This window comes from Lactuca sativa, chromosome 1 (genome assembly GCF_002870075.4).
Source record: "Lactuca sativa cultivar Salinas chromosome 1, Lsat_Salinas_v11, whole genome shotgun sequence".
Classification (NCBI taxonomy): domain Eukaryota; kingdom Viridiplantae; phylum Streptophyta; class Magnoliopsida; order Asterales; family Asteraceae; genus Lactuca; species Lactuca sativa.
Window position 1 is genome coordinate 36,504,912 of NC_056623.2, and position 26,224 is coordinate 36,531,135.

At 40.8% G+C, this 26,224-nt stretch overlaps 1 protein-coding gene and 1 non-coding gene across 2 annotated transcripts; one reads left to right on the top strand and one right to left on the bottom strand.

Moving 5' to 3' along the window:
• Positions 1-24,326: 24,326 nt before the first annotated feature.
• LOC111920204 (small nucleolar RNA R71) lies at positions 24,327-24,433 on the bottom strand. Its single transcript, XR_002859773.1, has one exon. It is a non-coding gene; the product is annotated as a small nucleolar RNA R71 (small nucleolar RNA).
• A 214-nt stretch (positions 24,434-24,647) lies between these two features.
• On the top strand, positions 24,648-25,862 carry LOC111920200 (uncharacterized). The gene has a single exon (XM_023915798.1). It carries the CDS (start codon positions 24,648-24,650, stop codon positions 25,860-25,862), a length of 1,215 nt encoding a protein of 404 aa, XP_023771566.1.
• Positions 25,863-26,224: the final 362 nt, after the last annotated feature.

Sequence of the window (26,224 nt, forward strand, 5' to 3'; positions counted from 1 at the left end):
AAGTGATGATGAGGACGATGCTCCAGTAAAAAAGAAGCATCTAAAGGAGCTAAACGAGAAGGTTGACTTACTTCTTGCGTCATCCACCAACACTCAGTCCTTTCTCTCTGAAGCCGCTCTTCAGAAGATTGTTGACGCCTTCTCCAGGGCTCAGCATGATTCTGTTGCTTCAGCCACAGCCGCCATTTACGCCTCCATAAAAGCATGTGAGGCAGCGACCACAAAAGTCGATAAACTATTCACTGACGCCTCTTCCCTGTTGAGGTCCTTACAGGAGAGCGCTGATTCTACCAAGACAACTTTGGAACCAATCGTTCAGCAATTGGCCAAGTTCGTCTCAACGGAGTTACAGTCGTTCGCTACCCTTCACCAATCTATCAGCGACGACAACTCGGCCCTTCGTGCCTCCATTGAGAAGCGTCTTGCTAAACTTCAAGCGGATCTTGCTGCCGAGAATTCGTTAATGGATGTTCTGGCAAGTAAAACCACCTCCCTAAAGGTCAAGAGCTCTCAACTTTCAAACTCTCAGCAACAGATTGAAGCTCTTCGATCCGAACGGGAGGTTATAAAATCTTGTGTTTCGGATGTACACGCTGCACTATCCAACATCCTGGAAGCACACGATCCGATTCTCAATCATTCGGTGAGGCGAACCCTTGCTGAAAAACTTGCTCCTGCCCTGGATCTTCTCAGCAAAATTGAAGGCTTACCTAGTTTCGTGTCCGATCCGAAACAAGGGGGAGAAGTGAAGTCCGGATCGAAACCACCTCCTTCCTCCAAAGCTACTCACACAACCGAACCACCTCCGACTGGTCAAACTTCGGGTTCGGTGTGAAGGATAAAAGAAAGAACATAGCTGAGGAAGAAGATGAAGATGAAGATAAAGAAACCATTGCGGACATGTAGAAGCGCAAAAACAGTCGAAATGTTGATGATGACTATATTCGTGTGGCGCGAGAGGCTGAAGAAGCCGAACGCAAGAAGAAAGAAGCCCACGATCTCCTTGAGAGCAGGAAGACTCTCTTCCCTGCCTGGACTCGGGAGAGAATGATAAAGGAGGCCATAGATACTCCTAGCATCCTATGGCTCGAGCCGGTGATCTCCTTCGACTGCTATAATTCTGTCGACTCGCAGTTCGACATGCCGTTGACTCGAAAGGCGTTTATCTTCCACGCCTTCTCCAATATTTTTGAAGTCCCTCATCCTAATCCTGAGGTTGATAGGGAGCTGATCGAATTCTATCTGAAGGCTGCTCGACCTCAGTATCAAACATGGAGCGCTCAGAAGATAGTGCATGTTCGGGTTCTGAAGCCTTATACCGAAGGAAGATTCATCAATGTTCGGTTCAGGGTGATTCGAGGGTCTGCAAGAACTGAACATCTTATATCCTTAGCAGATCTACCGAACCTAAATCCTCATGATTGGATTTTTTTGCATAACATCCTTTTGACGAATGAAGTCGAATATGGTCCAATTATAGACCATCTCAAAAGGATGTTAGTCTGTTACATCATGGAGGTAGCCCTAATGGATCAGGAGGTAGCCACAGTCTTCAATAAGAAACCAAAGATATCTCCTGTGGGATCGGCCAGTGATCTCAATCAAATGAAGATGGGCAAGATCAACCCGAGACGTAATTCGGTCATGTTCACAAGAGCAGAAGGACAAAAATGTCTCTTTGCTTTGGCGGACAAACATCTCTACACCACTGCTTGTCTAGAGCACGTGCTGTCGATCATCCGAAGGTGTAAAGAGAATGCAGCAGACGATGTCAAGTACTTCAACGACATGATCCAATGGTACATTAGATTCAGGCAGACGATACTTGCTCTGATATCTCGTCTGTTTCAGACTGTTAAGAAGAAGGTACCTGATGCTACTGCTGGCCCTAGTAACAAGTGAAGATCTCGCTCCAATTGACACAAAGGGGGAGATTGTTGAGTTGAAGACTCGTTTGAAGATTGTGTCATTGGGCTCGGCTGTTAGTCCATTTGTTTTGTACTCCGGTTTTTGGCCTGTCCAACTGTGAGTTTGCTAGGTTTACTATATAAAGATATGCTTGCATGCATATTAGGTTAACGCTTTAGAGAATAACGATTACTTTGCAGATTTCTTGATCGTTCTTGTAAACCTCCAACCCTCTACAGTTGATGTTCTTGATCGAGCTCTTCTGAGGGTTTATTTTATAATCATTCGACACGTTTGATTCATCCTTGAGTTGTTCTTTATTTTGCGTTCATTTTTGCTGTTTAATATTTATTTACCTGTTTAAAATCTAATCGATCTTCCAGATTAAGTTTTAATCTCATCAGTAAGACTATGAATTGGCACTTAATATTCACTCGGGGTTGGAGTAGACCCATTACTTCATGTATGTTTGTTAGGTATGATTATGTTGATAAGAGATTAGATTGTTCGGCGCTGGAGTCGTACTCTTGTGTGAATGTATTATATGTATGATGGAATATGGGGTATACTGGATAACTCACTATGATTTATGATTACAATTACGGATTAAACATTTTTGTAGGTTGCTTGCAAGAAGAGCTCGGTGGGACTGTATACACACATCAAAGATATTTGTTTCCGCAGTTTTGTAAATTGTTTATGATATTGTATGGTTTTAATCAAATGAATGTTACCTGATGGTTTTGAAACAAAGTTTTTAATTGGTTACTATATTTTAAAATTGAAAAATCTATTTGTAATTTTTGGTATCTTACATATTCTTTGTCTTGGAAGTGCAAATTCGAGTTGGGAGGAAGAATTCACAAAGAATCTTGTTGTTTGCTATGCATATGTATATATATATATATATATATATATATATATATATATATATATATATATATATATATATATATATGAAACTTTTTATTAAGGTGTTCTTTTGTCTTCTGCAGAGCACCCTCTTGATACCATTCTCCATCTCCTCACTATTAAACTCACCCCCTCCAGCTACCTCATTTGGAAAAACCAGATTCAACCCTTTCTACCTTATCAAAACTTGCTTGGACATGTCACTAGAACCACCCCATGTATGTCGGCCACACTAGAAGTCGACGGTAAGATGGCACTAAATCAAGCCCATCAACCTTGGGTTGATTCTGATCAATAGGAATTATTGATTACTCAATCCTCCCTCTCTCGGAGGCTATGGCTGAAACGTTGAACCTCATCACCTCACATGCAATATGGTGATCACTAGCCAATGCTTTCAGTCACCATTCCATGGAAAAGGTCCAAGCTTTACATGATTCTTTGTGACGTCTAAAAAAGATACTTCCTCCATGTCTGAGTTCGGTAGAAAATTTCAAACCATTTGTGACCAATTGTCTTCTATTGGGCACCCTGTTGAAGAAAACGACAAGCTCCACTGGTTTCTTTATGGTTTTGGATCTGCGTTTGAATCCTTTTCCACCCCATCTTTCAAAACCTTTTGTCAAGTGCTAAAAGTCATGAGAAATTCATGACCTCCATACACACATCCACTGCCACCATGCTTGTTGCCTTTACTACTCGCACCTCTTCCTCATCAAACAGAGGAACACCTACTTTTGGAGGACGTGGTCATGGTCAACAGTCATGCAGTGGCTTTTCTGGTGGTAGAGGCAGAGGACAGAGTCCTCCCCATTGCCGACTTTGTCAGACTAATGAGCACTATGCATCTTCCTTCCCTGATCTCTCAACCTATGAGAAAAACGGTACCAGTTCCTCTAGTGATGCAAATTTATTTAATGCTTTTCAGTCCAAATGCAATACTACTACACATGATTAGTATGTGGATTCTAGTGCATCTACCCACATGATAAACTAATCTTCAACCTTGGATTCATCATCTCCTTATTCTGGAAAGGATCAAGTTGTTGTTGGAAATAGTAATTGTTTTAATTTTTCTGGTATTGGTAACTCTTATCTTTCTCAAAAACTTACTCTTTTAGATGTTCTTGGCTGCCACATCTCAAGAAGATTCTTCTTTCAATTAGCAAGCTTACAAATGATTCTCCGACAAATTTTCTTCTTTCTAATATTTATTTTTCTATTCATAACCGCAACACCAAGGATATAACTGCAAAAGGTAGATGCATAGATGGAGTTTACATTCTCGAGCAAGGAAATAAGGTGTTTTTGGCTGCTTCGAAAAATAAGAGGACTAGTCCCTTATTTGAACTTTGGCATAATAGATTAGGTCATGTGAACTTTGACATTGTTTCGTTATTGCAAGAACTTGGTTCTTTATCTATAACTTCTGTTTTACCTAAATCGGTTATTCGTCCTTCATGTCAACTATCCAAAAGTAAACTCCTACTATTTGATTATAACTTAAAGCAGTCACTACATGTTCTTGATCTAATTCATTGCAATTTATGGGGACCATCACCAATCGAATCAACCGATGGTTATTGATATTATGCAGCAATTGTTGATGATTTTTCCAGGTTCACGTGGTTTTATCCACTCAAACGCAAATCCAACTTCTCACAGGTTTTGGTCAATCTTCTTACTTTTGTCCAAACGCAATTCTCATGAAAAGTAAAAGACCTTTTAAAGTGATGACATCATGGATTTTATCAATCACCGTGTAACTTCAATCTTTGCTTCAAATGGCACACATCATAGAGTTTTGTGTCCTTACACTCCGCAACAAATTAGACGAGTTGAGCAAAAGCATCACCACATTACTGAAACTGGCCTTGCCATGATTTAGAACTCACAAGCTCCCACCTCACTTTGGGTTGATGCGTTCATATTGGTTGTTTTTATCATCAAATGCTTACTAACTAAGCTGCTCGATAATAAAAGTCCTTTTGAGCTTCTTTATCACACGGTACCAAATTATGATATCTTTGAGGTTTTTGGATGTCGGGTGTTCTCGTACTTACTGAAACATCCCAATAATACAGTCTAAAATTTTCATTTTAACTTATTAATAAGAACCATAAGTATACGAAAGTCATAAACCATGTATCTCAAAAATATCTTAACATCTGTCAATATATCAAAATCATATGTCAAAACATTAGAGTGAATCCTCCCAGGCTAGAAGTTGTGGTGTGTGCCTTGCAGTCATCTCAAGCTCTTCCCCTTACTAACGGAAGTACCTGAAACCAAAACTACAAATTGTAAGCACGAAGCTTAGTGAGTCTCCCCAAACTACCACATACCATACACATAATCACATAATAATATACATTGGGCCTTGCCCACTACATCGAGCCCCGCTCGGCATCGGACCCCTCCCGACATTAGACTAAGGTCCGGCATCGGGCCCCACTCGACATCGAGCCTTCCTGCCATCGGACCGAAGTCCGGTATACATATAACATATCAACAAGCATATACCATAAAAACATAACATAACATATAACATTTAGTGGGCTTTCCCCAACATCGAAACGAAGCCCAAAACATATAAACATAACATATAAAATAAACATTCCTTAGGCTTGCCCCGACATCGGACCAAAGTCTGGAAACATACAATCTACATCGGGCTAGCCCCGGCATCGGACCTAAGTACGAAATACTCTAACATACATCAACGGGCTAGCATTGGTGCCTTAGACCCATTCCTATTGGTGGAAAACTTACCTCACAAAGCTGGCTACTGAATCTCTCGGTAAGGAATCTCTATCGGCTGCTCTTGCAACTCTCCGGCTATCGTTAGCAATAACACTTAGTCAACATCCAATAATCCTTCTTAGGGTAAAATGGAAAATTTACCCCTGATCTAGTTTGGACAATATCCTAGGCCCAATTATTAATTCTTTTTAATAATCTACTAATGGCCCACTAATGGCCTAATTTTCTAAATTGGGAAATAATACTCAAATGGACCTTTCCCAAAGCCCACATATGTGCTGGACGCAATAATATGTTTCGCCATGGCCCACTATAGCCCAAAAGCTATAAGCTCCAAAGTTTGGCCAAAACTGAGGCCCAAAACTGAAGAAGCCCAATACCTAAGATGAGCGTACTCCTCTGAATGCTTCGCGTACAGCTTGCATGGCTTGTACGCTATACGTACGGGCGTGTACGCCTAGCGTACTACCTTGTTAAGCCATATTCTTCAAAACTACTTAATCCCTTATGATATTAAGTCCAAAATACAGTTCTGACTCCAATATCATGTCTTAACTCATAAAGTTGATTACTTTGTGGCTTGGAACCCACCAAATGAGCCCAATCTTTGAATATAGAAACTAACTTACATGGAATGACTCAAAACTCATGCATGGTCACAAAAGGACCTTAAAGATCGAAATTCTACTGCTTTTGGGACCCATATATCACCAAGGGTGGCAACCCTTGGCCTAGAAACGAACTTGAATCACAAAGATCCATTCTTGGAACTACAAAGATCTCAAAACATCACCACCCTAGATCTAAGCATACATGAGGAATGTTGAAAGCATTATACCTCCAATTAGTGACAAATAGTGAGGTAATCTCAGATCCTTGAGCTCAAGATACTTAAGTTCTTGTTCTCCAACTTCCCTTTTCTTATTCCAAGCTGCGAACCACCAAAGTAAGCTTCATAAGGCCAAAACACACAACGATGAGGTATGAACAAGTTTCTAGGGTTTTCTAAGGTTGATAGGCTGGTATGGAGGCTAGGGTTTGAGTCACGATGTTGTATTTATATGGCTTGAACCCTAAAAGTTAGGGTTTGAAATTCGCTCATGTACGTTGCACGTACTCCTTGATACGTTGCGCGTACGAGCATGCATCCCCCGCATCGAATGCCCCTCTACGCCCCGCGTACGCCAAGGCTACGCCTAGCGTACGTCTTCTGGGCAGCCCATATATTTGGCCCACTCACTAAAGGTCCCTTCCAAAATTCATTTATTAAATACTTAGCCCAACTATTAAATAGTTATTACCTCATGTGTCGGATGTTACACTTACGAGACTACTCGACTCACAAATTAGCATCACGCAGTGCATCATGTATTTTTATTGGTTACAACACCATCTATAGAGGCTACTGGTGTCTTGATCCCACCACAAATAATTTATACACCACCCGCCATGCCCAACTTGATGAAACTACATTACCATTTGCAAACGGTTCCTACACCTCATCAAATCTTAACACTCTGCTTATCACCTCCTTTGACGAAGGAACACCTTCATTTCAATCATCATCAACCGAAGATGCTCCATCATCTATAACCACCCGCAAACATTCAACCATAGAAACTTGTCCTACATGCATCACCACCGTCTCGCCTAACCACCCCCACTAGCATTACCCTCCAATCCGACAGCATCACCGCCACACTATAATACTGCGATACCCTCGCCACCGAGAAGTACCAACCATTTTTCATCATCCTTATGTCCCTCACCGTTACCTGCTCGATCCGTTCATCCCATGATTACTCATGTCCATAATGGCATCTTCAAACCCAAACATGTGGCTGATTTCGCTTCTCTTGGTACTACTCGATTATTCAACGCCTTACTTAAAACCAACACACCAAAGGGGTTAAATCATCACCCTAAAGACACAAACGTGGTTGGTTCTAAATGGATTTTTAGGAAAAAGTTTAATTTTGATGGTACCATTGATTGCTACAAGGCATGCCTTGTTACACAAGGCTTCACTTAAATACTTTGGATCGACTACTCGTATACTTTTAGTCCTGTTGTCAAAGCTTCCACAATACGTATTGTTCTCTCACTCACAGTCATGCAAAATTGGCCATTACATCAATTAGACATAATAAATGCTTTCTTAAATGGTCAATTTTATAATATGGTTTTTATGGAGCAACCTCCAAGATTTATTAATGAGAAATTCTCGTTGCATGTCTGTTAACTCAAGAAAACACTCTGCGGTCTCAAGCAACCCCCACATACGTGCTCATTGATACACTACACTTATGGGCGTGCGTCCCCCGCATCCAATGTCCCACTACGCCCCGCGTATGCTAAGGTTACGTCCAGCGTACGTCTTCTGGGCAGCCCATCTGTTCGACCCACTCACTAAAGGTCCACTCAAAAATCCACTTATTAAATACTTAGCCCAACTACTAAACAATTATTACCTCAAGTGACGGATGTTAAAATTCTCCCCCACTTGAATCACACTTCGTTCTCGACGTCTGCTGCATCTGGAAATAACCCCAGGTAGTGCTCCCTCATCTTCTCCTCTGGTTCCTAGGTCCATTTCGAGCCCTTGCGATGCCACCACCGCATCTTCACCAGCTTAACCCTCTTGTTCCTCAGATCCTTCATCTTTTTGTCGAGAATAGCTACTGGTCTCTCATTGTATTGCAGCCTGTCATCGACATGTATATCCTCTAGAGGCACGACTGCGGAGTCATCCACTAAGAACTTCCGCAACTGGGAAACATGAAAAGTGTTGTGGATCTGGCTGAGCTTTGCTGGAAGATCCAATCGTTATGCAACCCGACCCACCCGAGGAAAAACCCTGAACGGACCGATATACTTGGGGCCCAACTTGCCCCGCTTCCTGAACCGGATGACACATTTCCATGGTGACACCTTCAGGAGGACCATGTCGCCCACCTAAAACTTCAAGTCTGAACGATTTTTGTCGATGTAGCTCTTCTGCCTACTCTGAGCAGTCTGGAGCCTGCTACGGACCTGTAGGACCCTCTCAGTGGTCTTGAGTACTACCTCAGTACTCCCCATGACTCTCCAACCGACCTCTCCCCAACAGATTGGGGTCCTACACTTCCTCCCGTAGAGCGTCTCGAAGGGAGGTCGGTCTATGTTGGCGTGGTAACTGTTGTTATACGAAAATTCCGCTAAAGGAAGATACGTATCCCAACTTCCAACAGAATCCGAAACACATGCACGCAACATGTCCTCGAGAATTTGAATCGTCCTATCACTTTGTCCATCTGTCTGAGGGTGGAAAGCGGTGCTGAAATAGAGACGGGTATCCATCTCGTCGTGGAACCGACTCCAAAATTGGGAAGTAAAACGGACATCTCGGTCTGACACCACCAAGACAGGCACTCCACAACGTGCCACTATCTCATACACATAGATCTCGGCTAGCTTCTCGACCGAGATACTCTCCTGGATCAGGATAAAATGAGCACTCTTGGTCAACCGATCTACAATGACCCATATGGAATCTACTCCACCTGCGGTCCTGGTAAGCTTCGTGATGAAATCCATAGTGATATCCTCCCATTTCCACACAGAAATGTGTAACGGCTGCATCTTGCTGTGAGGCCTCTGTTTCATGCAGGGCCACCACTAATCAGGTAGAAGATCCCAATACATCTTTGTCGCTCCGGGATGGATGGAGAACCTCGAATAATGGGTCTCATCCATCAGAACATGTCATACTCCGCCCCAATACGGAACCCAGACCCTCCCATGCAGGGTCAACAAATATAGTTGTGATAATCAGATGAGGCCACCCGACCTATAATCCAGTCACACTTCCGACACTCCTCCTTCATACTCATGACCTGCGCGTCTCGGATATGCTCTAGCAGAGGAGTAATCGTTGTCATCCTCAGACATAAGTCTCAAATCAAGGTCGCCACTGCCTTGTGGCTCAAGGCATCAGCCACCACATTGACCTTGCCCGGGTGGTAAAGGATCTCATAGTCATAATCCTTCACCACATCTAACCACCAACGTTGCCTCGTGTTCAGATTCGGTTGATCCATGAGGTACCTTAAACTCTTGTGGTCTGTGTAAATGGTACAACGGACCACATTGAGGTAATGTAGCCAAATCTTGAGGGCGAAAACCACAGCCTCCAACTCTAAATAATGCGTCGGATAGGTTGCATCATGAGACTTCAACTGCCTCGAAGCGTAAGCTATCATGTGACCCCGCTGCATCAATACCACACCCATGCCGTGATCGAAGCATCACAGTAAACTAAACAGTCATCGATGCCCTCTGGAAAAGTCGGGCTTGGTGCCTCGCATAACTGTTGTCTAAGAGTCTCGAAGGTTGCATGCTACTTAGGCCACCAGTGGAATGTTACCGAATTCTTGGTTAGTCCGGTCAAAGGAACAAAAATCTTGTATAAATCCTGGATGAATATCCGGTAATAACCCACTAAACCAAGAAAACTCTGAATCTCAATTGGAGACCTCGAAACCTCCTACTGCATCACAACATCTATCTTGGCTGGATCGACCAGAATACCCTTTCTGGTTGACAAGGTGCCCCATAAATTGCACCTCGCACAACCAGAACTCATAGTTGGAGAACAGTGATAAAGGATCTCACAGTCATAATCCTTCACCACATCTAACCACCAACACTACCTCATGTTCAGATTCGATTGATCCATGAGGTACCTTAAACTCTTGTGGTCCGTGTAAATGGTACAACGGACCCCATAGAGGTAATCTAGCCAAATCTTGAGGGAGAAAACCACAACCTCCACCTCTAAAAAATGCGTCGGATAGTTTGCATCATGTGGCTTCAACTGCCTTGATGCGTAAGCTATCACGTGACCCCGCTGCATCAATACCACAACCATGCCGTGATCAAAGTGTCACAGTAAATTAAACAGTCGTCGATGCCCTCTTGCAAAGTCAGTCTTGGTGCCTCTCTTATCTGGTGTCTAAGAGTCTCGAAGGCTGCCTATTGCTTAGGCCCCCAGCGGAATGTTACCGACTTCTTGGTTTGTCCGGTCAAAGGAACAACAATCTTGTAGAAATCCTGGATGAATCTCCGGTAATAACCTGCTAGTCGAAGAAAACTCTAAATCTCAATTGGAGACCTCGAAACCTCCCACTACATCACAACGTCTATCTTGGCCGGATCAACCAGAATACCCTTCTGGTTGACAAGGTGCCCCATAAATTACACCCTGCGCAACCAAAACTCACACTTGGAGAGCTTTGCGAAAAGTCTCTCCCTCCTTAGTGTCTCCAGCACCTCCCTCAGGTGCTCCTCATGCTGCTCCTGAGTCTTGGAATAAACCAAGATGTCATCAATGAAGACTATCACAGACTGGTCCAACATCAGTCTGCACATGAGGTTCATGAGGTCCATGAACGCGGCTGGAGCATTGGTGAGCCTAAACGGCATCACCACAAACTCATAATGACCATATCGAGTCCTAAAATATGTCTTCTGCACATCCTCGTCTCTTACTCGCATCAAGTGATGACCTGATCGCAAATCAATCTTGGAGATCCAAGATGCACCATGGAGCTGATCAAACAAATCATCAATTCTTAGGAGGGGATAACGGTTCTTCAATGTTTCCTTATTTAACTCCCAATAGTCTATGCACATCCGATGTGACCCGTCCTTCTTCTTCACGAACAGGATCAGAGCTCCCCATGGCAAACTGCTCGGCATGATAAAATCCCTTGTCTAGAAGCTCTTATAGTTGCATAGACAACTACTGCATGGAGTAGCCAAACGATATGGTGCCTTGGCTATCGGAGTTGCACCAGAGACTAGGTCAATCTGGAACTTAGCCTGTCTCTCCCGACATACCCCAGGAAAATCCTCCGGGAATACATCCATGTACTCTCGCATGATCGGTACTGTTGGAATAGTGCCTAAGGCTGCAACTATATTAGGCAAGTATTTGACCCGGTTGTGCATGGTCCTTTTGGGTTGCCTTCACCATAGCAACTTGACAGGATGATTTATATGAGAGAAGGATTATTATTAATATATTATGAGAATAATATAAGGAATAATAATATTATTATTTGATTAATATAAGTCATAAATTAATTAAGAATTAATTTGATGACTTAAAGAGATTAATTAAATAAAGGGGTATAAACTGTCAATTGTTTGATAGTTACACTTTGGGCTATAAATCCTTTAAGGATAAGAGGTGGACGATTTCTAGGGCTAAGGATAGCCATAAAATCGTCCAAGGCTTATCATGGAAAGGATTTGGATTGCTTAGGGCATAAGTTATCCAATTAGGGTTTAAGCGTGAAACTCTAGGAGCCTTACCAGTATAAATAGAACCCAAGGGTCAAGGGAAATCGGCACTTGTGCTTGGTAAAGAAACCCTGGCCGAATTTCTCTTCCCTCCTCTCTCTTAAATCATCCTCCTTGCTAGTTGGTGTTTGTAAGCCATTAGAGGAGTGACATTTGTGACTCTAAAGCTCCAAGAACAAGAAGATCAAACAAGTGATTCAAGGTAAGCTTCTAACTCTGATTTTGTATTGTTCTTATACTCTATTAGCCATTAGAAGTCTTGGATTCAATGCATGTTTAATTAGAGAAACCTAGATCCAAGCATTAGGGTTTGCATGTGCACATAGGAATGTTCATATGACCATAACCCATCAGTGGTATCAGAGCCTAGATTGGTTTCTATTGAATTGATGCATTGATTGCTTGTTTGTTGCTTAAAAAATCGTTTTTTTTCCTCTGCCTGATGAACTCGGCGAGTCCCATGGTGGTACTCGGCGAGTCCATCTGGGTACTCGGCGAGTTCGAGCATCAGAAAAAGGAAACTTCGGGATTTCTTGCTGTTTATCTTTGAGATACTTGCCTTAATCATATTAGATCAATATAAATCCGATTTTATGATATATATGAGTATATTCTTGACCTAATTGAAGATATTTATCAATTAATAAAATATTTATTTCCTTATGTGATAATTGATTAATTATTTTAATTTAATTGGTAAATTGTTTTGCAAGAAATCATTAAATAAATCTAATATGGATAATTATGTGATTAATTGTTAATTTAGATTATTTGTTATTTGATTCCCCATGTTTTAAAAGGTTTAAAACTTGCCCTCAAGTTTTGAAATTTATGTTTTGTAATTAAAAGTTTAATTTAGACAATTTAAATTTCAAACACTAGAATTTTTACAAGTTTAAAATTCAACCCTATACTAATATAATATTAAAAGATTAATATATATATATATATATATATATATATATATATATATATATATATATATATATATATGTAATTAAAATGCTAGTCTTACCGTTAGTAGGCCTCATTCACTAAGTCGATCTATAAGGTGGGTATAAGGTTGCTGCCTATAAAATGGCTCTTAATGGGTGTACACTCACACCCACCGCTTGCTTGATCGGTGGAGGGTCGTTAGCCGAACGGGTAGGATAGGGCAACCTCATCCTCTCATTAAAAGTATAATATGAAATACAAAGTAACTACATGTTTTTAAAAAAATTTCCTAATCCTAGTTACTTTAGGAAAAGTGAATTGATGCAATCCCATGAAATTACACTTTGCACATTGCTAAGAAGTTAGTAGAGCGTGTGTGGTTTACCGGCACACTAATTGGTTCTAAGCGAAGGTGGCAAAGGGTGATTCCTTGTTTATCATAGTTCGATAGAGCGTGTGTGGTTTACCGGCACATCGGATAGGTGATCGTTACAATGAAGGCACCATGTGAATTTGCATGGTAATTCACACCCGCTTTGTGATCCTCGGTATCCCAGTCACAAACGAGAGGGGCATATCGAGATTTAAACATGCCATTGAAAAGTTTCAATGAATCTCATCCAAACCTAGGAATTCTCAATGCATTTAGAACTTAAAGTTATGTTTTCATGATGGAGAATTAGTGAATTGTCATTCACTTACCTTCAAATTGTTTACATGTTAGATTACGACATCCCTTTTCTAATGTGTAAATATTGTTGTTGAATCCTAGCCCTAATTTTTCTTATTGGGTGATAATTAGGGATTCATATTCTAATCTATCTTTGTCCTTTCTATTTGTAGATGTCGAACGCAAACAACGCTGCTGCTAGTTCATTCACATTGATGAGCCTTTGTCAAAAGGTCACTTTCGATGGGACGAAATTTAGCGAATGGATAAGATACATTCGCACAATTGCTCGCTACGAGGACAACGAGTATGTCCTCGATGAGAAGATCGAGAAGATTAACCCTGAAATCGCTACTCTGGCTGAAATGAGTGCTTTCGAGACTCATGAACGTGATGCAACGAAGGTTCATTGCATCATGATAGCCACTATGAACTCCGAATTCCAAAAGTCCTATGAGGACATGTATCCTTACGAGATGCACCAAGATTTGTTGGAGAGATACCACCAAAACGCGAGACAAGAGCGTTATGAGATTTTCACTAACATGATTTCCGCTAAGATGGGTCATCGAGAATCTCTTGCCGTGCACCTGCAAAAGATGCAAAGGTATGTCGACCGTCTTCGCAAGTTGAATGTTGACTTTGGGGAAGATTTGGCGATCGACATGGTGTTTCACTCTTTGCCTCCATGTTACAATCAATTTAGGATGACCTATCACATGAACAAGGAAAAGGTCAGCCTAAGAAAGCTCCAAGGTCTCCTTGGGGTAGCTGAAAGCAACCTTAAGGACAAGTCTGTTGCACCCACTCCCAATCCACCCGCTGCTCCTGTTTTGGCTATTGGATAAGGAAAGGGAAAGAAGAGGAAGGCTTCGTCTAAGAACCATCGCAAGGTTAAGCCCCGAGATGGTGCCTCTTCTAGTGGGACCAAAGTTGATCCTGCTAAGCCCTGCCCTAACCCAAAGGAGGCAGAGTGCCACCACTGCCATAAAATAGGACATTGGAAGAGAAGCTGCCCAGAGTACCTGCAAGCCATCAAGGAAGGAAAGATCAAGCCATCTTTCGCAGGTATATACACAATTAAATCTAACGATTCATCTCATGCTATTTCTTGGGTTCTTGATACCGGTTGTGGTTACCACATTTGTTCTGATGTGCAGGGACTAAGAAGAAATAGGGATGTGGAGCATGGAAGGATAAATCTAATCATGGGGAACAGAAGATCGTCGCCTGTGACCAAGATTGGAGTGTATTCTTTAGTGCTTAGGAATGGTTTATGTTTAGATTTGAACAATTGTTGCTATTCGCCAGAAATGGATAGAGACATCATTTCATTTCATGGTTTGTTTAGACAAGGTTTTAGATTTTCTTTTAATAATGAGAATGGTTCTATTTTGGCTTATCTAAATGGTGTCTTTTATTTTGAAGCAATACAATATAATGGAATTTATGAAACAGTTATGATTGTTGATAACTTAGGAAATGATGTTTTATGCATGGATTCTTCCAATAGTATGGATAAAGCATCCTTGTGGCATTGTCGTCTTGGACATGTCAACAAGAAACGCATAGCACAACTCCAAAAGGATGGAGTGTTAGAGTCATTCGACCTTAGGGAAGATGACACATGTGAGTCTTGTCTGCTTGGAATGATGACTAAGTCACCCTTCATTGGTACGTGCGAAAGGGGTGAGGGTCTATTGGACCTAATACATACCGATGTATGTGGACCGTTTAGGTCAACCACGAAGGACGGGAACCGCTTCTATGTGACTTTTACCGATGACTATAGTAGATATGGGTATATCTAGTTGATCAAACAAAAGTCAGACACGTTTGAAAAGTTCAAAGAGTTCAAGAATGAAGTGGAGAATCAATTGGGCAGGAAAATCAAGATGCTTCGATCCGATCGAGGATGAGAGTACCTAAGTCTTGAATTCCATGACTATCTCAAGGAGTGTGGAATAGTTTCACAATTGACGCCACCTAGGACACTGCAGTTGAATTGTGTGGCACAAAGGCGTAATCGAACCTTGTTAGACATGGTTCGCTCTATGATGAGTCGTGCTTCACTACCTATCTCTTTTTGGGGGTATGCCTTAGAGACTGTCGCCCATATCCTTAACCGAGTCCCTACTAAGAAGGTTGCCAAAATACCCCACGAGATGTGGACAGGGAAAACTCCCCCGTTAGCACATATCAAGGTTTGGGGTTGCAAGGCTTTCGTAAGACGAAATACTCATGACAAACTTGAACCTCGTAGTGAGCGATGTATTTTCATCGGCTACCCGCAGAAATCCTTTGGATATCTCTTCTATAGACCGAAGGACAATGTTGTCTTTGTTGCGAGGAGAGGAGTTTTCCGAGAGCGAGAACTCGTAAGCCAAGGAGACAGTGGGAGGCAAATCGAGCTTGAAGAGCTTCAAGAGTCGATAGATGAAGGAACCTCTACCGCTGGCACTCAACCCGAGGAGGAAACTCCAGTTGAACCAATTGACGAATCATTACCTCTTAGACGTTCCGAAAGAGTTAGAGTTCAACCCAGTTTTATGGTTTTCATATTACTACCGAAGGGGATACGTATATTAGTGATGGTACACTAATAAATCTAGATGAACCTAATAGCTATAAGGAAGCCATGGTAGGCCCGGAGTCTGCGAAATGGAAAGAGGCAATGGACAGCGAGATCCAATCCATGTATGATAACCAAGTTTGGAATTTGATTGATAATGTGCCCGGATGTGACATCCCCAAAATCTCGGCCAGAAAAGACCGATTTTCATTTATGCTTTTAAAATATTTTCAGAGTAAATCCTTTTGATTTGAAAGAGTTGCGGAATTTGTTCCCAAAAACAAAACATGATAAAACAATGTTTACCAAAGCATTTCATAAAAGAAATGTATTTTCATTATAATCAAAACTCGGGGTGTCATGTTCCGATACAAACCAATAAGCATAAACGAATACATTACAAGTCATTCAACAAATATACACATATACAGACTTGCAATCAAAACAACTGATGGTTCATCCATCTCATGCCCTTGCGCCACTTCCTGTAATACAATTAAAACTGAGTGGGTCAGGCTTGGGAGCCTGGTGAGCATATAGGGTTTTCAACCCACAATAAATAATCATATTTAATTTTCACCAACCAACAATAACCCAATTACCCATTCCCATTATTCTCACTTTATGTCCCTAAAACAACTAACACAAGGGACCTAGTCTAAGAATATTTCATCGGGGAGACAACACATGCTTCGGGGGTACCTCAGCAATATAAGTCAAATAAGGCAACCATGAGGGGGATGGAGTACAGCAAATGAACACCCGAGTTCATTAACACCTACAGGTTGCGAACCTGCTAATGTTTCCACAAGACTGTCTAGAATAGCCAGTGGTCGTCATCTAAACTCCGCTAGATGACTAAATCAAACAACAACGAGGCCTCTCATCTGTTTATTACACACCAACTATCTACCCATATTCTACCCAACATATTAGTAGATAAAATATACATTTTTATACATAGTTTTGAAAACCTGTATAGCATGCTTTAATCAACACATAATCCACATAACAGATGAGGCACACATACACATAACACATATCTCATAGAGAATAAATCATATCTATGAGATAGAGGAGAGTGAATACACATTCACACATAACACAACCAACTATATACACATAGCACGCATTTTATTTAAAATACTTCCTATTATTGTATTTGGAAAAGGTAACTACACACTCACACTTATAAACAACAATATACTTAAATCACTCGAACCAAACTCGTATTATTATTGTGTTTATGAAAGGTAGTATACACTCACTTGATCAGAAGATGATCGGACAGCACTACGACTTGCAGAAGTAGTAATCCTCAGCAGATCTGGAAGATCTCTTCACAAATCGAACTTTTCGTGGGCAGAGCTTCGGCTCAGGAACCGCACTTCTCGGGATCTTCGGGATCTCGGGACTTGCCTCGGGGCTCGTGAATAATACCGGGGCTTCGGGATATTTCTGGCACGCAAAACGATGCAAAACGGGAAAGAGAAGAGAAGAAATTGGCAAAAGACTCGGCTGCCTTCGGTTCCTAATTATAGGAGGCTGGAGCCTCGGAGTACGCGGGGCGTACTGCAGTACGCAGCGCGTACTGCTTCCGAAATCGTCACTGCATGCGTCATCCGAAATGTCGACACTCTTCGGAGTACGCGGGGCATACGTCGGATCAGACCGGTGACTCGCATTCGGATAATGCCTCCGAATTTCCATTTAAATTTAAATACAAAATAATTAATAAACTTCGGAAATTCATATCTTCTTCATACGAACTCCGGTTTCGACGTTCTTTATATCCACGCGAAGGTGAGACTACGCTCTACAACTTTCGTTTAGACTCCGTTGGCTAATTTCGAATTTATTTTTATTATTTATTTTTAATAGGCCGCGACAGAAAAACTTCGTTATAAATTCATAACTTCTTCGTTTGACGTCCCTCCTCGCCTAACTTTTTATCGCTTCGATACCAACAATGAGATCTTCGATTCTCATTTAGATTGCTTCGGCTAAAAACCCCTCGATCTCAAATCGAGTAAAATAGGCTGCTCACCGCTAAGCCGAAACTTCGATAAATTATAACTTCCTCATACGAAGTCAGATTTGGGCATTCTATATATATATTCAGAAACCTCGTTTCAACTACTACAACATTATTCAAAGATATTAAGTTTATTTTACACTTAAATTTTGACGCTTATTTTTATTCTTAATTAATCAAACCACATAATTAACCAATTAAGCACAAAACACACAATACTCAAATAATACAATCTTATTATTTCAAAACGGGTTACAGAGGTTAACCTAGACTATTACATTGCTAAAAATGGCAAGCCCAGAAACACAAGCGTTACACCGGACGTAAGACCGTTGGGTACAAATGGATCTTCAAGAAGAAGACCGGCGTGGATGGAAACGTACACACATATAAGGCGCGATTTGTTGCGAAGGGCTTTACTTAAACTCCCGGAGCTGACTATGATGAGACCTTCTCAGCAGTTGCGAAGATAAAGTCTATTAGAGTGATGTTGGCCATTGCCGCATTTCATGATTATGAGATTTGGCAAATGGATGTCAAAACCGCTTTCCTTAATGGGAAGTTGGCTGAGGATGTTTACATGGCTCAGCCAGAGGGTTTTGTCGATCCGAAACATCCAAATAGAGTGTGTAAACTTGAGAAGTCCATTTATGGACTTAAGAAAGCGTCTTGCAGATGGAATCTTTGCTTCGATGAGAAAGTCAAGGAGTTTGGATTTGTACGAAGCGAAGATGAATCGTGTGTATATGTCAAAGCCAGTGGGAGTATAGTAAGCTTCCTCGTTCTGTATGTCGATGACATACTACTCATAGGAAACGACGTCCCGACTCTACAGGAGGTTAAGTCCTGGCTCGGGAAGTGCTTCGCTATGAAGGACCTCAGAGAGGCTTCCTACATTTTGGGAATAAGGATAGTGAGAGAACGAAGTAAGAGACTAGTAGGACTTAGTCAGAACACTTACTTGGATAAAGTACTGAAACGTTTTAGTATGGAGAACTCGAAGAAGGGAGAATTACCGATACAGAGTAATGCCAAATTGAGTAAGACTCAAATTCCGAGTACCGAAGTTGAAATAGCATAAATGAGCCGAGTACCATACGCTTCCGCAGTTGGCTCAATCATGTATGCCATGACTTGTACTCGCCCTGATGTAGCCTTTGCTTTGAGCATGGTTAGTAGATATCAAGGGAACCCTGGCAGAGCCCATTGGATTGCGGTTAATAATATCCTTAAGTACCTTCGGAGGATGAAGGAATGGTTTTAGTCCTCGGAGGAAATGATGACTTGAAGGTGCAAGGGTATAGCGACGCCAGCTTTCAGACCGACAGGGACAACTACCGTTCACAGTCAGGCTGGGTCTTTACCCTGAATGGAGGAGCAGTGACTTGGAAAAGTTCCAAGCAGGAAACCGTTGCTGATTCAACGTGTGAGTCAGAGTACATTGCAGCGAGCGAAGCGTCAAAGGAGGCAATATGGTTGAAGAACTTCATCGGTGATCTTGGAGTTGTACCTGCCATAAAGGAGCCTATGGAAATTTTCTGTGATAATGAAGGAGCGGTTGCCTTGACCAAGGAACCAAGGGATCTTGGTAGATCTCGACATATCGACAGAAAATATCACTTCATTAGACATCGTGTAGAAGAAGAACAACTCGTAGTAAAGTGGATATCATCAGAAGTTAACCCAGCAGATCCACTTACGAAGGGACTGAGTAGAGTTAAGCACTTGCAGCATGCTAGGAGTATTGGGCTGAAGGATGATATTAGCATAGATTAGATAGTAGTAGAAACATGTAATAGATAAATGTAATTAACATTTGATGATTAAATAAAGGAGTATTATTTATGAGTAATGTTACTGTCTTATGTTAATTGTTTAACTATTGTTTCATTTTGCATGTTTTGACTTCCAGAATAATTGAGTTTATTAAGAATAATCGAATTATTCAAATTGTCCACAATCGTTCATATGTTGGAAGTAGATATGAATGAAGATTGTCATGAATTGGTGTGTAGATTGTCTAAATGGTATTAGACATAGCAAAAGATTGTTGCAACGTTCATGAGCGCTTATGAACTGGTTTTGAGCATTGGAACAAACCCGCGCTTGCTGGAATCACCTTATGGAATATGATAGAAAGTGTGATCGCAAGAATATAATATCATATGGTCTTAAAACCTAGATATATGGTTTGTTATTTGTTAATTGGTTGTACATTGATAATGCGAAACCGCATCAGTAACTTGATGTTATAAAACGCATTATTGTGTATAGTTGATTAATGAATAAGTAAATGCATATAAGTCGAAGTTTATCTGTTACTTTTATCCTAAGAGGGTAAAACCGATATCTCGGCCGCTCGATGATGTGATTTGACTTATGTGCCAGGCCCGGTCAGAACTGAATTGATGTGTTTGATTAAGTTCTATGTCAAATAAATCGGAGATCGAGAAACCAAAATGCTAGACTAATTGTTCCATAGAAATTGTCAGCATGATATCTAACAGAGGACTGTATGATCCCTTATCTAAAGGACAAGATTGATTAGATCAGAGTTTGACAACGTCTTTGAGAGCTACGATTGCAAATCGGATTGTACTTGAGCATATAGTTACTAGACTTATCCAAGTGGGAGACTGTTGGAATAGTGTCTAAGGCTGCAACTATATTAGGAAAGTATTTGACTAGGTTGTGCATGGTCCTTTTGGGTTGCCTTCACCATAGTAACTTGAGAGGATGATTTATGAGAGAAGGAATATTATTAATATATTATGAGAATAATATAAGGAATAATAATATTATTATTTGATTAATATAAGTCATAAATTAATAAAGAATTAATTTGGTGACTTAAAAAGATTAATTAAATAAAGGGGTATAAACTGTCAATTGTTTGATAGTTACACTTTGGGCTATAAATCCTTTAAGGATAAGAGGTGGACGATTTCTAGAACTAAGGATAGCCATAAAATCGTCCAAGGCTTATCATGGAAAGGATTTGGATTGCTTAGGGCTTAAGTTATCCAATTAGGCTTTAAGGGTGAAACCCTAGGAGCCTTACAAGTATAAATAGACCCCAAGGGTCAAGGGAAATCGGCACCTGTGCTTGGTAAAGAAACCCTGGCCGAATTTCTCTTCCCTCCTCTCTATCAAATCATCCTCCTTGCTAGTTGGTGTTTGTAAGCCATTAGAGGAGTGACATTTGTGACTCTAAAGCTCCAAGAACAAGAAGATCAAACAAGTGATTCAAGGTAAGCTTCTAACTCTGATTTGGTATTGTTCTTATACTCTATTAGCCATTAGAAGTCTTGGATTCAATGCATGTTTAATTAGAGAAACCTAGATCCAAGCATTAGGGTTTGCATGTGCACATAGGAATGTTCATATGGCCATAACCCATCAGGTACATCATCCACTGTCGGCTTACCCTTATCCCAGGTATCCATAACATACACGACATAGCGCCTTGCTAATCCTCCCCCACTAGGAGTCCGAACTCTCACTAGCTGCTGCTCGCAGTTGATCACTGCGCCATTAGGGCTCAACCAGTCCGTACCGACTATAACCTTATTCCCTTGAAGGTGTATAGGGACGAGATCCACAAAAAACTGTTCATCAAACAACTGTAATGTACATCCTCGGTAAACCATCTCAACCCTAACGGTCCTGTCATCTGCTATCTCCACATAAAGTGGAAAATTTAGTTCCCCGGGAGCCCCTACAAATCGCTTGTTGAGCGCGAGTGACACAGAAGATCGGGTAGCCCCCGAATAAAACAATACCAGAGCAGATATTAAAGGTGATATTTGCATAATTAGCCATATGTTTAGCATATATTTTTATTCATTTTTTAGCTAATTATGTGCATAATGTGGACAAATGGTACTTAATAATGCTTAAATTATGTTTTCAGTCTAAAGACATGCTTGGAAGCAAAAAGGAATAAGGAGAAGTGATTAGAGACCAAAGAATGAAGAAAAAGGAAAAACCACACACCTACTCGGCGAGTCCACGCGTAAACTCGGCGAGTCCATGAGAATGTTCCCAAAGAAAAGTAAAAAATCCTTACTGTACACGGATTTCACATGGTACTCGGCGAGTCCACGACCTACTCGCCGAGTAGCCCCTGTTTGTGATAACTATAAATATGGGGGTCTTAATCCGAATTGGAGGACTTTCTGGCTTCCTGGGAGATAGTGCTACGATTGAAGAAACCCCTGAAGACCTGAAGAACCCTAACCTTTGATCTTTAAAGTTTGGAAGCGAATTAGGTTATATTTTCCACTTAATCTTAGGATTGAATTATGTTTAGCTTAATCAAATTTGTTCTTGAGCTTGTTTTCTTTGTAATCATGAGCTAAAATTCGGATGGTTTCTGTTTAGGAAGAACTGCATTACTCCTATGGTTTAATTACTACTTTTGTTAATTGTTTGTTGGTGATTTTATTAAATTAAGTTTGTTAAAGAACCTTATGCATTAACCATAACTATTTTCTGATAATTGGAAGACAATTAAGCTGCATGAACATCTCTTAGTTGTTAACCTCATATGTTTATGTGACCACTTTATCATATGTCTAGGAATAATGAACATGAAACTAGAATTAATAAGAGAATGGGTAAATTAATGTGTAAGCTTGTTTGAGAAACCAACAAACAAGAGGTTAATTGAAACACCCACTTGATTAACCAATTACAAATCTTATTTAATCCAAATAATTGAACTAGGGAATTAATTAGTTTAAACAATTGGCCACTGCTTGAATTGATTAATTGTCTAAGGGTTAGTATTAGTGAACACGAATCTAACCAATATAGTTGGTAACCAAATACAATTAATTTATTACATTATTATACAAATAACCATATGAGTGAATTGGTTGGACCTAAACAGAAACTCTTTATCAAATTTGGTGAATTTTTACTTGTTTTATTTTTTAGTTAATCACTTGTTAGGTGGTGTGTTTAAGTTTCTAGTCTTGTAAAACTAGAGAAAAAACCTTTACTTTTATTACTTGCTTAGTTAAAATTAGTTGTTAGTTTAATTTCCGTTCTCTAAGTTCGACACTCTACTTATCCAACTATACCACTAAAAGACAGGTTCACTGCCTTTGTGTGCTAAATTTATAATTTAAAAGTAGGATTAAAACTAGTGCATTTTACACACATCAACTTTTTGGCGCCGTTGCCGGGGAACGGTTAAAAAAATTAAATCTAATTCCTAATTTTATCGATCATTTGTGTGAGTTTGCTTGCACAAACTTAATTTTTTTTAGTCATTCAGTAAGTAGGTTAGGTTTTAGAATCCATTAGTATTTTTCTAAATTTTTACCTTTAGTTTTTTTTTTTTTTTTTTTTTTTTTTTTTTTTTTTTTTTTTTAAACACGCTACTCACCGAGTGCACTCGCACCTACTCGGCGAGTAGCCTGCTGTATGAAAGTTATTTTTTTTCATTATTTAGGTTGCATTTTTTTCTTTTTATGTGTTTTTCTGGTTTTATTTCAGGACTTACATGACTAGAGGAACCAACACTCCGCTGGTACCCCCACTTGAAGACCCGAAATCCGCATTGAGAAAGAACAAACGAAAGGACGTGGAAAGCTCACATACACCTAAGAAGTCACCTTTGTCTAACTTGAAGACTGTTTTTTTGGAAAAAGAAGAGCAGTAAATCAGGAGCTTCCAACGCATCTTTAGCAGGCGAAGACCCGATCAAAGAAGACACCGAGTACGACATCGAGGAAGAAGAAGAACCTACATTCGGGCACGACTACGATTTCGGCGACGAGTTAGCACTTACCATGGCTAACATTGATGAAAACCCCATGGAAGAATGGAAGAAGAGCATCCGCGATGAAACTGGCCCGGGACATGTGCAACCCACAATTCCCGCTACTACTACTTTTGAGCTTAAGGGTCACATTCTTGCTTTACTCAAGGAGACCCCCTTCACCGGCAAAGACCATGAAGATGCTTACAAGAACTTGGATGAAGTCAATGATGTGGCTAATTATTTCAATGTTCCAAATGTGCCTCGGGAAACTCAGCTACTTCGCATGCTTCTGGTTACTTTGAAGGGTGCTGCAAAGGATTGGCTCAACTCATTGCCCCCCGGATCGATCACTACATGGGCCCAAATGAAAGAAGAATTCATTGATCAATTCTGCCCACCATCCAAGATATCCAAGCTCAAGAAAGCCATTGCTAACTTTTAACAACAAGCAGGAGAGTCACTATATGAAGCTTGGGAGAGGTACAAGAGCTTGCTAAGGAATTGCCCACATCATGACCTCAATAGCCAATAAGAAGTCTCCATCTTTTATGATGAATTAAATATTACCACTAGGCAATTACTTGACTCGCAAGGTCCACTCACGAAGAAGGCACCTCCAGTAATAAAGAAATTGAATGAAGAATTCTCTAAGCATTCTAAAGAATACCATAATCCAAGAAATGATGTGACTAGGGGGGCCGCCAATGCAGCTTCAGAAGACTTGTCAGCAGTCATGGCTATGCTCAAAACCATGGATAGGAGGATGGATAAAACGGATCAAACGATACATGCTATTCGGGTGGGTTGTGAGAATTGCAATGGGCCTCACCTTACTAGAGACTGCGACTTGGATGAGAATGGCAACAAAAAGGTGCAAGTTTGTTACTCAAGTGGGGACCGATATGATGAAGATTGGCGCAACCCAAATAAGGAGTGGCTCCCTTATGACGAGCACAAGAAGGCTAAGGAGGAGAAGTTCAAGCAAAAGGGAAGAGGTTTTTACCAAAAGGAGGAGCCGGCACAAGAAAGAAAACCAAGTTTGCAAGAGATGCTTACCAAGTTTGTGGCTGCTTTAGAAAAGAGACATAATGATCATGATGTTGCAATCCAAGAAACAAGAACCATGCTTAGAAACCAGCAAGCCTTTATCCACAACATTGAAACACAACTTGGGCAACTTGCTCAACAAATTAATCAAAGATCACCCGGCGAACTCCATAGTAAAACCGAAAACAACCCACGAGGCGCACACATAAACATAGTCACAACAAGAAGTGGGAAGATAATTACTCCTCTGCCCCCCATTCAGAATGAAGCACCCAAAGACTTGCAAAAGGAGGATGTAGAAAAACAAAATCAAAATAAAATTATGCATGACACAAAATCTACTCGCAGAGTCCATATTATAGACTCAACGAGTCCACTGCCAGATTTGAAAGAACAAGTTCCTGAAAAGCGCTTTCAGCCTCCCATGCCATACCCAGCCCGAGCTAAGAAAGAAAAGCAGGAAGAGGAGTACCAAAAGTTTCTCGACCACATTAAAGCCCTTAGAATCAACATACCCTTCATTGAAGCCGTCGCTCAAATCCCAAAATATGCAAAGCTCCTCAAAGAGCTTCTAACCAATAGAAGGAAGATGGAGGAGGTGAAAGAAGTAGTTCTTAATGAAAACTGCTCAGCTGCCATGTTAAACGACTTACCAAAGAAGAAAGGTGACCCGGGAAGCTTGACTTTGCCTTGCCAATTTGGCAACTTGGCCACCATCCATGCTTTGGCTGATTCGGGAGCAAGTGTGAACCTCATGCCCTATTCATTCTTCAAGAAATTGGATCTCCCGGAACCAAGGCCAGTCCGCATGGCAATTCACTTAGCAAATAAGACAGTCACATTTCCAAGAGGAATATGTGAAGACTTATTGGTCAAGGTGGACAAGTTTTATTTCCCGTAGATTTTATAATTCTAGACATGGAAGCGGATCCTCAAGTCCCGATCATCCATGGAAGACCTTTCCTCAACACGGCAAGTGCTATAGTGGACGTGAGAGACTCGAAGCTTACTTTACAGGTAGGAGAAGATTCGGTAACTTTTGGGGTTGATCAAGCTATGAATCATGCAAGGAGTAGTGATGGCATGGCATTCTCAATTGACATGTTTGACGAATTGATGGAGGAGTATGATAATGAAGATTCCAACAAGTCCACTATCTTTGATGAATAATTTGATGGTGAAAAAGACTTACTAGAGATCGAGAGGCTGCTGGAAGAAGCTGAGTATGAAGAAATAAAAAAGCAATCTGACAGAGATACTCGG